General features: G+C 49.3%; 1 protein-coding gene across 1 annotated transcript in view; it reads left to right on the forward strand.

Annotated features, from left to right (window-relative positions):
- Window positions 1-12,113, forward strand: part of LOC115480936 (fizzy-related protein homolog) — an 81,182-nt gene extending 69,069 nt beyond the window's left edge. The window contains 2 exon segments of the mRNA XM_030219921.1: window positions 10,107-10,199; window positions 11,028-12,113. Of these exon segments, the coding sequence (XP_030075781.1) occupies window positions 10,107-10,199; window positions 11,028-11,069 (135 nt within the window). The 3' untranslated portion in view covers window positions 11,070-12,113.
- Window positions 12,114-13,014: the final 901 nt, after the last annotated feature.

A 13,014-nucleotide genomic window follows, 5' to 3' on the forward strand; every position in this document is an offset into this window, starting at 1 on the left:
CGTTACGTCAGGCGAGGGCGGGACACGGAAGGAAGGAGTGGCCTGCCCTGCTGCTTGCGGCGAGTGCGAAGATGAATGGTGAAAGGAAGCATTTAAGAGGTTAGTTACTTCCTGGAGCGACTGAGGGCAGGGGGAGCCACCGATCGAGGAGGGGAGCCGGCGATCTCGGGGGGCGGGGGGGGGGAGTGACCCCGATGTTTCCCCGAAAAATAAGGCCTCCCCTGAAAATAAGACCTAGCAGGTCTTGGGGAGCAAAATTTAATATAAGACAGTGTCTTATTTTCGGGGAAACACGGTAGCACCAGACGTTTTCTAGTCTAATCTACCTCAGAATTGATCAACCGCTTAAACTTCCCAGAAGAAGGGATTTCCGCTTCAGGGAGCGGTTGTCATGGAGTATCATGATACATTCTGTCTTATGGCTTTGCTCTTGAGAGTTCCTATTTAAGATTCTAGGGTTAGATGGAAGAGGTCATCACTATGTTGCTTCATCCTTGGAAGTCCTCCAGCTACAGTATATAGCATTTGAGAGTTAGGCAAGTCTTCAGGCATGCTATGTGGAGGTAGCAGTTTGTCGCTTTCATACATCCGTTGCTGCTAGTATTTCTTTGGGATGGACTCCACTAGAATTAGCATAAGAGTACTTTTAGCTTCAAGTAGCAGCTTTTTTCTTTTTTAATTGAAATGTTTATTGCACAACAAAAGAATGTTACATAATTATTGTGCTGTTCTAGGCAAAGTATAGGGTAGTTTTAACAGCCAACTTAAACCATCCCAAAGTAGAAGCTTTTCTCCGAGGACAAGCAGGCTGCTTGTTCTCACGACTGGGTTGACGTCCACGGCAGCCCCCACCAACCGGAACAAAACTTTGCGGGCGGTCCCGCACGCAGGGTACGCCCACCGCGCATGCGCGGCCGTCTTCCCGCCCGTGCGCGACCGTTCCCGCTCAGTCTTTTCTTTTCCGCACTGGAGAGAGCCGCGTTCGTCTCTCTCTGTCAGCCCCGGAAACCGGATCGCGCGTTCGCCGTGAGCTTTTCTTCGTTCTATTTTCTTCATTTTTCTGTTTTATTTTGTTTTAAAAAAAAAAAAAAAGGAGAACTTTGTTTTCCCTCGTCGTTTTAGAGGGGACGTCTCGTTGCGGCCTTGTGGCTGCGCGGTCGATTTATTTTTCAAGGCGTGAATTTTACCGCCACCATCAACGACTTTGACCTCGCCGACGCGATTTTTCCGTCGATGTCCTCGAAGGTCCCGAGTGGATTTAAAAAGTGTGGTCGGTGCGGCCGGCATATCTCGCAGACAGACACTCACACTTGGTGCCTCCAGTGCCTCGGGCCGGAGCACGATACCAAGACGTGCACCTTGTGTCTCGGTCTCCAGAAACGGACACAGGTAGCGAGGCAAGTTCTACGGGACCGTCTTTTTGGAACTTGCGCCGGCCCCTCGACTTCGACGGCATCGGTGTCGACGGCCGGATCTTCGGTACCGGTACCGATGTCCACGAAATCCCAGGAGCACAGGTCCCGTCGGCCCGCCGGTCTTCCGGAGATGGCAGGGGTGAGAGACCGCGTGGGCAATCGGCCCCTGTCACTCCCTCTACCCAGGGCACTCGGGACCGAACCCTGTCGGACTCGAGGCCGAGGGGGATCTACCTCCTCTTCTTCTATTCCACCAAGCGCCGATGACGGGCACCGAAAAAAGGCAAAGAAGCACCGTCATCGGTCGCCCACGGCGCATCCGGCTCCCGGCGCCAGGGAGGACTCGACGCCGAGGAAGCGGCAGCGCCGAGAGGAGAGGTCCCCCTCTGTGGTAGAGGTATCGTCACGCCAGGGTGCCAGCACTTCGGTGCCGTCTCCTGGACCCGACCAGCTTCCGGCACCGACTCCTCTACCGGCCCCCTCGTTTTTCCCGACAGCGGGCCTGAACGAGTGCCTCCGAGCCATCCTTCCGGGGATCCTGGAAGGGCTGATGCGCCATGATGGAGGCGCCGGCGTGCTCTAGCCCGGTGCCGAGGCCTTCGACGCCGCTTGCGGCGCCGGTCTCGACCGCCACGCAGTTGGAGTCCCCGTCAATGTTGATGGAGGGAGCTTCATCCCCGCCGGCGCGGGAGTCCACCGCTCGACGACGCCATCGAGGCCTCGGTGCCTCGAAGTCGAGCTGGGCCCGGTTGAGGACTGAGCTACAGGAGCTCATGTCCGACACCGAGGAAGAGGCCTCGTGGGGGGAGGAGGAGGACCCCAGATATTTCTCCTCAGAGGAGTCTGTGGGCCTTCCTTCCGACCCCACTCCTTCACCAGAGAGAAAGCTCTCGCCACCTGAGAGCCTCTCCTTTTCCTCCTTCGTCAGGGATATGTCTATTTGCATTCGCTTCCCCGTGGTCTCTGTGGATGAGCCGAGGGCTGAGATGCTCGAGGTCCTCGACTATCCATCACCACCTAGAGAGTCCTCCACGGTGCCGTTGCACAATGTCCTCAAAGAGACACTGCTTCGGAACTGGTTGAGACCATTATCTAATCCCACCATCCCCAAAAAAGCAGAGTCCCAATACAGGATCCACTCGGACCCAGAGTTAATGCGGCCTCAATTGCCTCATGACTTGGCGGTCGTGGACTCTGCTCTCAAGAGGGCACGGAGTTCGAGGGATACCGCTTCGGCGCCCCCGGGGCGGGAGTCTCGCACTCTGGACTCGTTTGGGAGGAGGGCCTACCAATCTTCCATGCTCGTGACCCGCATCCAGTCTTACCCAGCTCTACACGAGCATACACATGCGGAATAATGTGAAGCAACTGGCGGACCTGGTCGACAAGCTCCCCCCGGAGCAGTCCAGGCCTTTTCAGGAGGTGGTCAGGCAGCTGAAGGCGTGCAGAAAGTTCCTGTCCAGGGGTATATATGACACCTGTGACGTGGCATCTTGTGCTGCGGCCCAAGGTATAGTGATGCGCAGGCTCTCATGGCTGCGTGCCTCTGACCTGGACAACCGCACCCAGCAGAGACTGGCCGACGTCCCTTGCCGGGGGGATAATATTTTTGGTGAGAAGGTCGAGCAGTTGGTGGACCAACTGCATCAGCGGGAAACCACCCTCAACAAGCTCTCCCACCGGGCGCCTTCAGCATCCACCTCAGCAGGTGGACGTTTTTCCCGGGCCAGGCAGGCTGCGCCCTACGCCTATAACAAGCGTAGGTACACCCAGCCGGCCCGAAGGCCTCATCAGGCACAGGGACAGTCCCAGCGCGCTCGTTCCCGTCAACAGTGTGCGCCTAAGCAGCCCCCTGCGCCTCCACAGCAAAAGCTGGGGACGGGCTTTTGACTGGATCCATGGGAACATAGCCACCATCAAAGTGTCCGTACCGGACGATCTGCCAGTCGGGGGGAGGTTAAAATTTTTTCACCAAAGGTGGCCTCTTATAACCTCCGACCAGTGGGTTCTCCAAATAGTGCGGTGCGGATACGCCCTCAATTTGGCTTCCCCTCCTCCAAATTGTCCTCCGGGAGCTCAATCCTTCAGCTTCCAGCACAAGCAGGTACTTGCAGAGGAACTCTCCGCCCTTCTGCGCCAATGCGGTCGAGCTCGTGCCACCCGGGCAGGAAGGGCAGGGATTCTATTCCAGGTACTTCCTTGTGGAAAAGAAAACAGGGGGGATGCGCCCCATCCTAGACCTGAGAGGCCTGAACAAATATCTGGTCAAAGAGAAGTTCAGGATGCTTTCCTTGGGCACCCTTCTGCCAATGATTCAGAAAAACGATTGGCTATGTTCCCTGGATTTAAAGGACGCATACACCCACATCCCGATACTGCCAGCTCACAGACAGTATCTCAGATTCCGCCTGGGCACACGGCACTTTCAGTATTGTGTGCTGCCCTTTGGGCTCGCCTCTGCCCCAAGGGGTGTTCACGAAGTGCCTCGTGGTGGTTGCGGCATATCTACGCAAGCTGGGAGTGCACGTGTTCCCATATCTCGACGATTGGCTGGTCAAGAACACCTCGGAGGCAGGATCTCTCCGGTCCATGCAGTGTACTATTCACCTCCTGGAGCTGCTGGGGTTTGTGATAAATTACCCGAAGTCCCATCTCCAGCCAGTCCAATCTCTGGAATTCATAGGAGCTCTGCTGAATTCTCAGACGGCTCAGGCCTTTCTTCCCGAAGCGAGGGCCCACAACCTCCTGTCCCTCGCTTCCCGGACCAGAGCGTCTCAGCAGATCACAGCTCGGCAGATGTTGAGACTCCTAGGTCATATGGCCTCCACAGTTCATGTGACTCCCATGACTCGTCTTCACATGAGATCTGCTCAATGGACCCTAGCTTCCCAGTGGTGCCAGGCCACCGGGAATCTAGAAGATGTCATCCGCCTCTCCATCAGTTGCCGCACTTCACTGTACTGGTGGACCATTCGGACCAATTTGACCCTGGGACGCCCATTCCAAATTCCTCAGCCCACGAAAGTGCTAACGACGGATGCATCTCGCCTGGGGTGGGGAGCTCATGTCGATGGGCTCCACACCCAGGGTCTGTGGTCCCTCCAGGAAAAACATATTCAGATCAACCTCCTGGAGCTCCGAGCGGTCTGGAACGCACTGAAGGCTTTCAGAGATCGGCTGTCCTGTCAAATTATCCAAATTCGGACAGACAATCAGGTTGCAATGTATTACATCAACAAGCAGGGGGGCACCAGATCTCGCCCCCTGTGTCAGGAAGCCGTAGGGATGTGGCGTTGGGCCTGCCAGTTCGGCATGCTCCTCCAAGCCACATACCTGGCAGGCGTAAACAACAGTCTGGCCGACAGACTGAGCAGAGTCATGCAACCGCACGAGTGGTTGCTCCATTTCAGAGTGGTACGCAAGATCTTCCGAGAGTGGGGCACCCCCTCGGTGGACCTTTTCGCCTCTCAGACCAACCACAAGCTGCCTCTGTTCTGTTCCAGACTACAGGCACACGGCAGGCTAGCGTCGGATGCCTTTCTCCTCCATTGGAGGACCGGCCTCCTGTATGCTTATCCTCCCATACCTTTGGTGGGGAAGACCTTACTGAAGCTCAAGCAAGACCACGGCACCATGATTCTGATAGCGCCTTTTTGGCCCCGCCAGATCTGGTTCCCTCTTCTTCTGGAGTTGTCCTCCGAAGAACCGTGGAGATTGGAGTGTTTTCCGACTCTCATTTCGCAGAACGACGGAGCGCTTCTGCACCCCAACCTTCAGTCTTTGTCTCTCACGGCCTGGATGTTGAGGGCGTAGACTTCGCTTCGTTGGGTCTGTCTGAGGGTGTCTCCCGTGTCTTGCTTGCCTCTAGGAAGGATTCCACTAAAAAGAGTTACTTTTTCAAGTGGAGGAGGTTTGTCGTTTGGTGTGAGAGCAAGGCCCTAGAACCTCATTCTTGTCCTGCACAGAACCTGCTTGAATACCTTCTGCACTTATCAGAGTCTGGCCTCAAGACCAACTCAGTAAGGAATCACCTTAGTGCGATTAGTGCCTACCATCTTCGTGTAGAGGGTAAAGCCATCTCTGGAGAGCCTTTAGTCGTTTGATTCATGAGAGGCTTGCTTTTGTCAAAGCCCCCTGTCAAGCCTCCTGCAGTGTCATGGGATCTCAACGTCGTCCTCACCCAGCTGATGAAACCTCCTTTTGAGCCACTGAATTCATGCCATCTGAAGTACTTGACCTGGAAGGTAATTTTCTTGGTGGCAGTTACTTCAGCTCGTAGGGTCAGTGAGCTTCAAGCCCTGGTAGCTCATGCTCCGTATACCAAATTTCATCATAACAGAGTAGTACTCCGCACTCACCCTAAGCTCCTGCCAAAGGTGGTGTCGGAGTTCCATCTTAACCAGTCAATTGTCTTGCCAACATTCTTTCCCAGACCGCATACCCGCTCTGCTGAGCGTCAGTTGCACACATTAGACTGCAAGCGAGCGTTGGCCTTCTATTTGGAGCAGACACAGCCCCACAGACAGTCCGCCCAATTGTTTGTTTCTTTCGACCCCAATAGGAAAGGGGTCGCTGTCGGGAAACGCACCATCTCCAATTGGCTAGCAGATTGCATTTCCTTCACTTACGCCCAGGCTGGGCTGACTCTTGAGGGTCATGTCACAGCTCATAGTGTCAGAGCCATGGCAGCGTCGGTGGCTCACTTGAAGTCAGCCACTATTGAAGAGATTTGCAAGGCTGCGACGTGGTCATCTGTCCACACATTCACATCACATTACTGCCTCCAGCAGGATACCCGACGCGACAGTCGGTTCGGGCAGTCGGTGCTGCAGAATCTGTTTGGGGTTTAAATCCAACTCCACCCTCCAGGACCCGAATTTATTCTGGTCAGGCTGCACTCTCAGTTAGTTGTTCTTCGTAGGTCAATTTCTGTTATACCCTCGCCGTTGCGAGGTTCAATTGACCTGGGTTCTTGTTTTGAGTGAGCCTGAGAGCTAGGGATTCCCCAGTCGTGAGAACAAGCAGCCTGCTTGTCCTCGGAGAAAGCGAATGATACATACCTGTAGCAGGTGTTCTCCGAGGACAGCAGGCTGATTGTTCTCACCTACCCTCCCTCCTCCCCTTTGGAGTTGCGTTTTTTCTCATTTTTTGCTTGTCATTCAACTGAGCGGGAACGGTCGCGCACGGGTGGGAAGACGGCCGCGCATGCGCGGTGGGCGTACCCTGCGTGCGGGACCGCCCGCAAAGTTTTGTTCCGGTCGGTGGGGGCTGCCGTGGACGTCAACCCAGTCGTGAGAACAATCAGCCTGCTGTCCTCGGAGATCACCTGCTACAGGTATGTATCATTCGCTTACCAGTAGACTCACAGTTCTTAAATCTTTATTGTAGTACTCAGAATAAACAAAGAAAATCCAATTTATAGTTCAGTTGCTTAAGACAGAATTGTTGCTTTCTGCACAGAGTCTGCATCTAGCCACTCCAGAGGCAAGGAGTTGGCTGGAACCTCAGCCCAGCTGAGAGGAAAAGCTGTAACTCTCAAAGGAAATAAAGAGGAGAAACTCAGGGTAAATAAAAGGGGAATAACTTGGAGAGATGGTGAAAATTCTTGAAGGAATTACAGTAGATTAAGGAGGGATCAGCCCCCTAGAACAGCTACTGATCACCAAGACATGCAAGTAAATCTGGGCTCTCTCACACAGCCCACAGGGGCAAAAAGGGAGGGCTGGCCGTAGCTCAGAGCTAACGGCCAATAGGGAAAGCTCACAAGGAGTCAATCACAGGATACTGCAAATTATACGAAAACAGTCCTAATAAACGATGCTCTCTGTTACTTAGACAATGCAATTGAGTACAAATAATACTCTTATTAAAATATACATAACAATGCACCCTGTCTCCATGAATATGGGGCAGAACAATTCTGAAAATCAAAATAACAAGTTACCAGTGCAAAGTAGAATACTGTTTAAAATTCTTTATGTGCATCAAGCTATCTATAGATCTGCACCAAAATACTCGAAAGATACCTTTTTTGGGTAGTGTGCTATCAGGAGTTTGAGGTCAGAGACAGCAATGCGTCTGTCATTTGATACAGTGTCTCATATCAGTGAGAGTGGTTCCGGATTACCTGGCTTTTAGGAGATTGCTTAAGACCTGCTTATTTGAGCAAGCCTACCCCAAAGATCCTGTTCGCCCTCGTTAATCTCAGGAAGCCACCAGTATGGACTGACACTGCTATCCTGGACTGACCCATCTATTTTTCTCTAACTTACTGTCCTGCTTACCCCTTTCCGTTTATTGTATCCTGTCTGTTTGTTATTCAATTGTTGTAAGTCACATTGAGCCTGCCAGAGGTGGGAAATTGTGGGATATAAGCACAGTAAAATAAATAATATTAGATACTGTGAGACTAGATTTGCTGCTTTTTCTGTGGCTAGGACGCAGCTGTGGAATGCATTAATAGGTCAATTGAGATTATGCATGGAAATTTCGCTGTTTAAATGGCTATTGAAAACTTCATTGTTTGTGAAGGCATTTATGTAAAGCTTTGATTCAAGCAGTCTATAAATGTGTAAAATAAATAAAAACATTATACGAAAAATCCTTCACTTACACCCAAGCTGGGCTGACTCTGGAGAGTCATGTCACGGCTCATAGTGTTAGTGCCATGGCAGTGTTAGTGGCCCACTTGAAGTCAGCCACTGTCGAAGAGATTTGCAAGGCTGCGACGTGGTCATCAGTCCACACATTCACATCTTATTACTGCCTTCAGCAGGATAGCCAACGCGACAGTCGGTTTGGGCAGTCGGTGCTGCAGAATCTGTTCGGGGTTTAGAATCCAACTCCATCCCCCTATCTTCCTCCACCCCCATCCCCTTATCTGTTGGTGTTCCCCAGGGATCGGTCCTTGGACCCCTTCTCTTCTCAATCTACACCTCTTCCCTGGGCTCCCTGATCTCATCTCATGGTTTCCAGTATCATCTCTATGCTGATGACACCCAACTGTATCTCTCCACACCAGACATCACCGCGGAGACCCAGGCAAAGGTATCGGCCTGCTTATCCGACATTGCTGCCTGGATGTCCAACCGCCACCTGAAACTGAACATGTCCAAGACCGAGCTTATCGTCTTTCCACCAAAACCCACTTCTCCTCTTCCTCCACTTTCTATCTCAGTTGATAACACCCTCATCCTCCCCGTCTCATCTGCCCGCAACCTCGGAGTCATCTTTGACTCCTCTCTTTCCTTCTCTGCGCATATCCAGCAGATAGCCAAGACCTGTCGCTTCTTCCTCTTTAACATCAGCAAAATTCGCCCTTTCCTCTCTGAACACACCACCCGAACTCTCGTCCACGCTCTCATTACCTCTCGCCTGGACTACTGCAACTTACTCCTCACCGGCCTCCCACTTAGCCATCTATCCCCCCTTCAGTCTGTTCAGAACTCTGCTGCACGTCTCATATTCCGCCAGAACCGATATACTCATATCACCCCTCTCCTCAGGTCACTTCACTGGCTTCCGATCAGATACCGCATTCAATTCAAGCTTCTCCTTCTTACCTACAAATGCACTCAGTCTGCTGCCCCTCACTACCTCTCTACCCTCATCTCCCCTTACGTTCCCGCCCGTAACCTCCGTTCACAGGATAAATCCCTCCTCTCAGTACCCTTCTCCACCACCGCCAACTCCAGGCTCCGCTCATTCTGCCTCGCCTCACCCTATGCTTGGAACAACCTTCCTGAACCCTTACGCCAAGCCCCCTCCCTGCCCATCTTCAAGTCTTTGCTTAAAGCCCACCTCTTCAATGCTGCGTTCGGCACCTAACCCTTACCGTTCAGTGAATCCAGACTGCCCCAATTTGACTGCCCCTATCGGACCGACCGTTCACTTGTCTATTAGATTGTAAGCTCTTTGAGCAGGGACTGTCTCTCTTTGTTAAATTGTACAGCGCTGCGTAACCCTAGTAGCGCTCTAGAAATGTTAAGTAGTAGTAGTAGTAATTTTTATTCTGTTCCAGGTTGCACTCTCAGTTAGATGTTTCTTCGTAGGTCAATCTTTGTTATGTCCTCGCTGTTGCGAGGCCCAATTGAACCTGTTTGGTGTTTTGATTGAGCCTGGGGGCTAGGGATACCCACATTTGAGAACAAGCAGCCTGCTTGTCCGCGGAGAAAGCAAAGTTACTTACCTGTAGCAGGTATTCTCCGAGGACAGCAGGCTGATTGTTCTCACCAACCCGCTGCCCTCACCTTTGGAGTTGTTTCTTTCTTTGGTTTGCTTCATAAGTTGACTGAAGCAGGACTCTCGCGCTACGGCGGGAAGATGGCTGCACATGCGCGGTGTGTGCACCCGCGCGCTTGAAGTCTTTTAGCAACCTTTGTTGGTAGGTAGATTTTCCAGACCTGGGGCTGCCGTGGACGTCACCCACATGTGAGAACAATCAGCCTGCTGTCCTCAGAGAATACCTGCTACAGGTAAGTAACTTCGCTGTATACATTTCCTAAGTGTTGCTAGCCATCTTTATTTGATGTAAAATCATAGACAGGTCCTTTTGAATAACTCGGGGCACTGTTTTCTTCAGCAACAAGAATTTTATACGAATGTGAAATTGATTGCTTTCTAGTTACTAAATACTGCCAATAAAGAGCTTTATCTTCCTTATTCCACTCTTTTCTTTCCTTCCCTTCTCAGGCAATGTCTCCTGATGGCGAGGCTATAGTTACAGGAGCTGGCGATGAAACGCTGAGATTCTGGAATGTTTTTAGCAAAACACGCTCCACAAAGGTACCTTTTCTGCCAGCATGGTCCATCCTTTCAAAGACTTAAGTGCTGAATTTACTATCATGCAGGCTTTTGGGGGAGGGCAAGGAATTTAACATAAATACATCTATTTTCCTTTATATGAAATGATTGCATTTAGCACTTGGGCACAGTAGCCATACATCATTTTTTTCATCTGTTCCCTCCTAAGCTGAGCAGGCATCCTCCAACTGCATTGCTGTTAGTGGGGGGGGGGGGGGGGGTGCTTCAGTTTTGTGTTTTCAATTGATAGAAACAGGCAGGTTGCTTGGAGTCCGGCAGAGCTTGCCTGTCTCTTACTATTGAAAATGTGATAGTGAAACAGCAACCCCCCCCCCCCCCTTTTTTTTTACTGGTGGAGGATCCAACTCAGCTTAGAGGGAACAGTGCTGCTTGCATAGCATCTCGTAAGCATAAAATATACCAAGCCAGACTACAAACACTATAGCACTAGTAGGATCTTTTAAGCTGATCTGGATTACAGCCAGAAATAAAAAGCATGACATTGGATGTTGTACAGATTAAGATCTGTCCGTAAGCATCTAATTATTTGCTGCAAGTGCAGTGACATGGTAGCTCTAGTCCAAAAGTACAGTTCAGTATCCCCATACTGAGGTCACCCCTTCTCCCAGGCATTGTGATGTTCTGCAATTAGGTAATTCTGCACACTGTTTTGCTATGAAGCAGACAGAGAATTATAGATAAAGTTGGGGATAGCAGATAATATCAGAATTGTATTTTGCATTGACTAGATACTGATTATGATACCACTATGTATTTACAACAAAGTGTTTTGTTTTCTCCCAATTTTAGGAGTCTGTATCTGTTCTTAACCTCTTCACCAGAATACGGTAAAAACTCTCACCACTACAAGGCGGTATCGTTTTGCAAAACATCGGGGAGAATACCACTTAATATTCAACATGATGGACCTCAGAACAGCAAGGAACCTGAAGACATTTACAAACAAAGGGGGAAGAGGGATGGGGGGAGCTAAACAACGTTCCAAGATTCCTATTAAAACAAAAACAAAAAAATCAACTGTTTGTGGACTCCGTTGAACAGTATTTTGGACAGATGGGGTTGGGGCTGGGATGTAGGGGAGGAGTTGCCAAAAATATCAGCCATTGGTTGTACTTCAAGAGGGCAACATGAAAGATCGACACCATTTTTTTTATTTATTTATTTTTTCTTTTAGTATTGAGTAATGGACTGCTTTGCAGATTACAACCATCTCTTCATTTTGAATTAAGAATGCAAAGGCCAGGCCGTGATATCCTGTTCTTTTTGCATGTGGGATTGTACCACGCATTTGGCACTTCCTTCAATTATCTGCTCAGTCTTTCAGTGTTTGGTGGCAGAGGAGAATTGTCTTTGTAAGGCAGAACTGTTTCTTCTCATCTCGGACATAGTTCTTTTTGGCAAGAAGTCGGACTTCATCAAGGAGAAATTACATCCTACCTCTGTTTTGGGTTAAGATTTTTTTTTTTTTTTTGGGGGGGGGGGGGTATTTCTTGGGATTTACTTGTGCTGCATGGTTGAGCTGTTCTTTTCCAAAACAAAAAGCAGGCAAAAGCCAATTTGCAGTATCACTTGAGCAGTTTGTTGACTATGAAATATATTGCTTTGGCAGTGGCGCCAACATTTCTATCACTGTGATATAAAGGTTTTCTGTTTAATTTTTTTACGTATCATAGAAAACCTGCACAAGAACAGTCAAAAGAGACCTGCTTTGTGTTCGTTCTTTGCCTGGCCCTGGGGTTTTTAGTTGGTGGGGTGAGAGGTAATTAGCAGTTTGAACGGGGTTTTTTTTATTATTATTATTGGTAGCATATCCAAGATTAAATGGCGCTCTGGGATGTGCCACTAGACTGAAGTCCCCATTGACTTCCCCCCCCCCCCCCCCCCCCACAAAAAAAAAAAAAGAAAACCTGCTGTTCCCATGGATATGTTTCAGATGGGTCGATAAGAAAGTGCTGAGATTCTTTTTCACCTAGCAAAGGGCCACCAAAATAGACATCATGTTATGAGAATCAGGTGCTAAACATTCAGAGTTTTTATTTTTCAGTACAAAGGTTTTTGTTTTGTTTTGTTTTTTAACTTTAATTAGGTTGAAACCTGGGAGCATTTAAAATCATTTTTTTCCCGTGCATAGATCAAAAGAAAAAGGTGGTATGTGGGATCTTGTTCCTTTTGTTTGTGAAATGTAATAGTATATTATAAAAATGCACTTGATTTTTTTTTAATTATTTTTACTATTTAAAAGAGAGGTATTGAATAATGAGGGAAGAGCTACCTTCATTCAGAAGTTCTGTCCAGAGTCAGTCTAAATGTGCCAACATTTTCCAGTTCTGTTGTATATATTTATTTCTTTTTAAAGTCTGTTTGGATGTAAATGGCATGTTTTGTTTTGTTTTTTAATTCTTGTCTCCTGGCTATGTGTTTGTATATAGATGAGTCCTGGGAATAATGATGGCTAAGGGAAAGCAGCAGTAGAAGAGTTGGAGCTGAATGACATTTATATTTTGCAAATGGTGCACAGGATAAAGCACCACAGAAAAGCAAAGTCACTGTTTCTCAAGACTTGGTTTTCACTGGAAGTTTGAATAAGAGTACCATTTCTGTTTAATGCCAGGCGACTACCTACTAAGATCTGACACAGATTAAAGTTATCTCAGTAGATCTCATTCTGGTCAGCACTCTGGAGTTAGAGTAAGATTGAACCCAGTTTATGAATGTTTGTTATCAGACTGCCTTTAACTCCATCTAGTCTTGATCCTCTCACCTGATGAAATCATTT

This window comes from Microcaecilia unicolor, chromosome 11 (genome assembly GCF_901765095.1).
Source record: "Microcaecilia unicolor chromosome 11, aMicUni1.1, whole genome shotgun sequence".
NCBI lineage: Eukaryota > Metazoa > Chordata > Amphibia > Gymnophiona > Siphonopidae > Microcaecilia > Microcaecilia unicolor.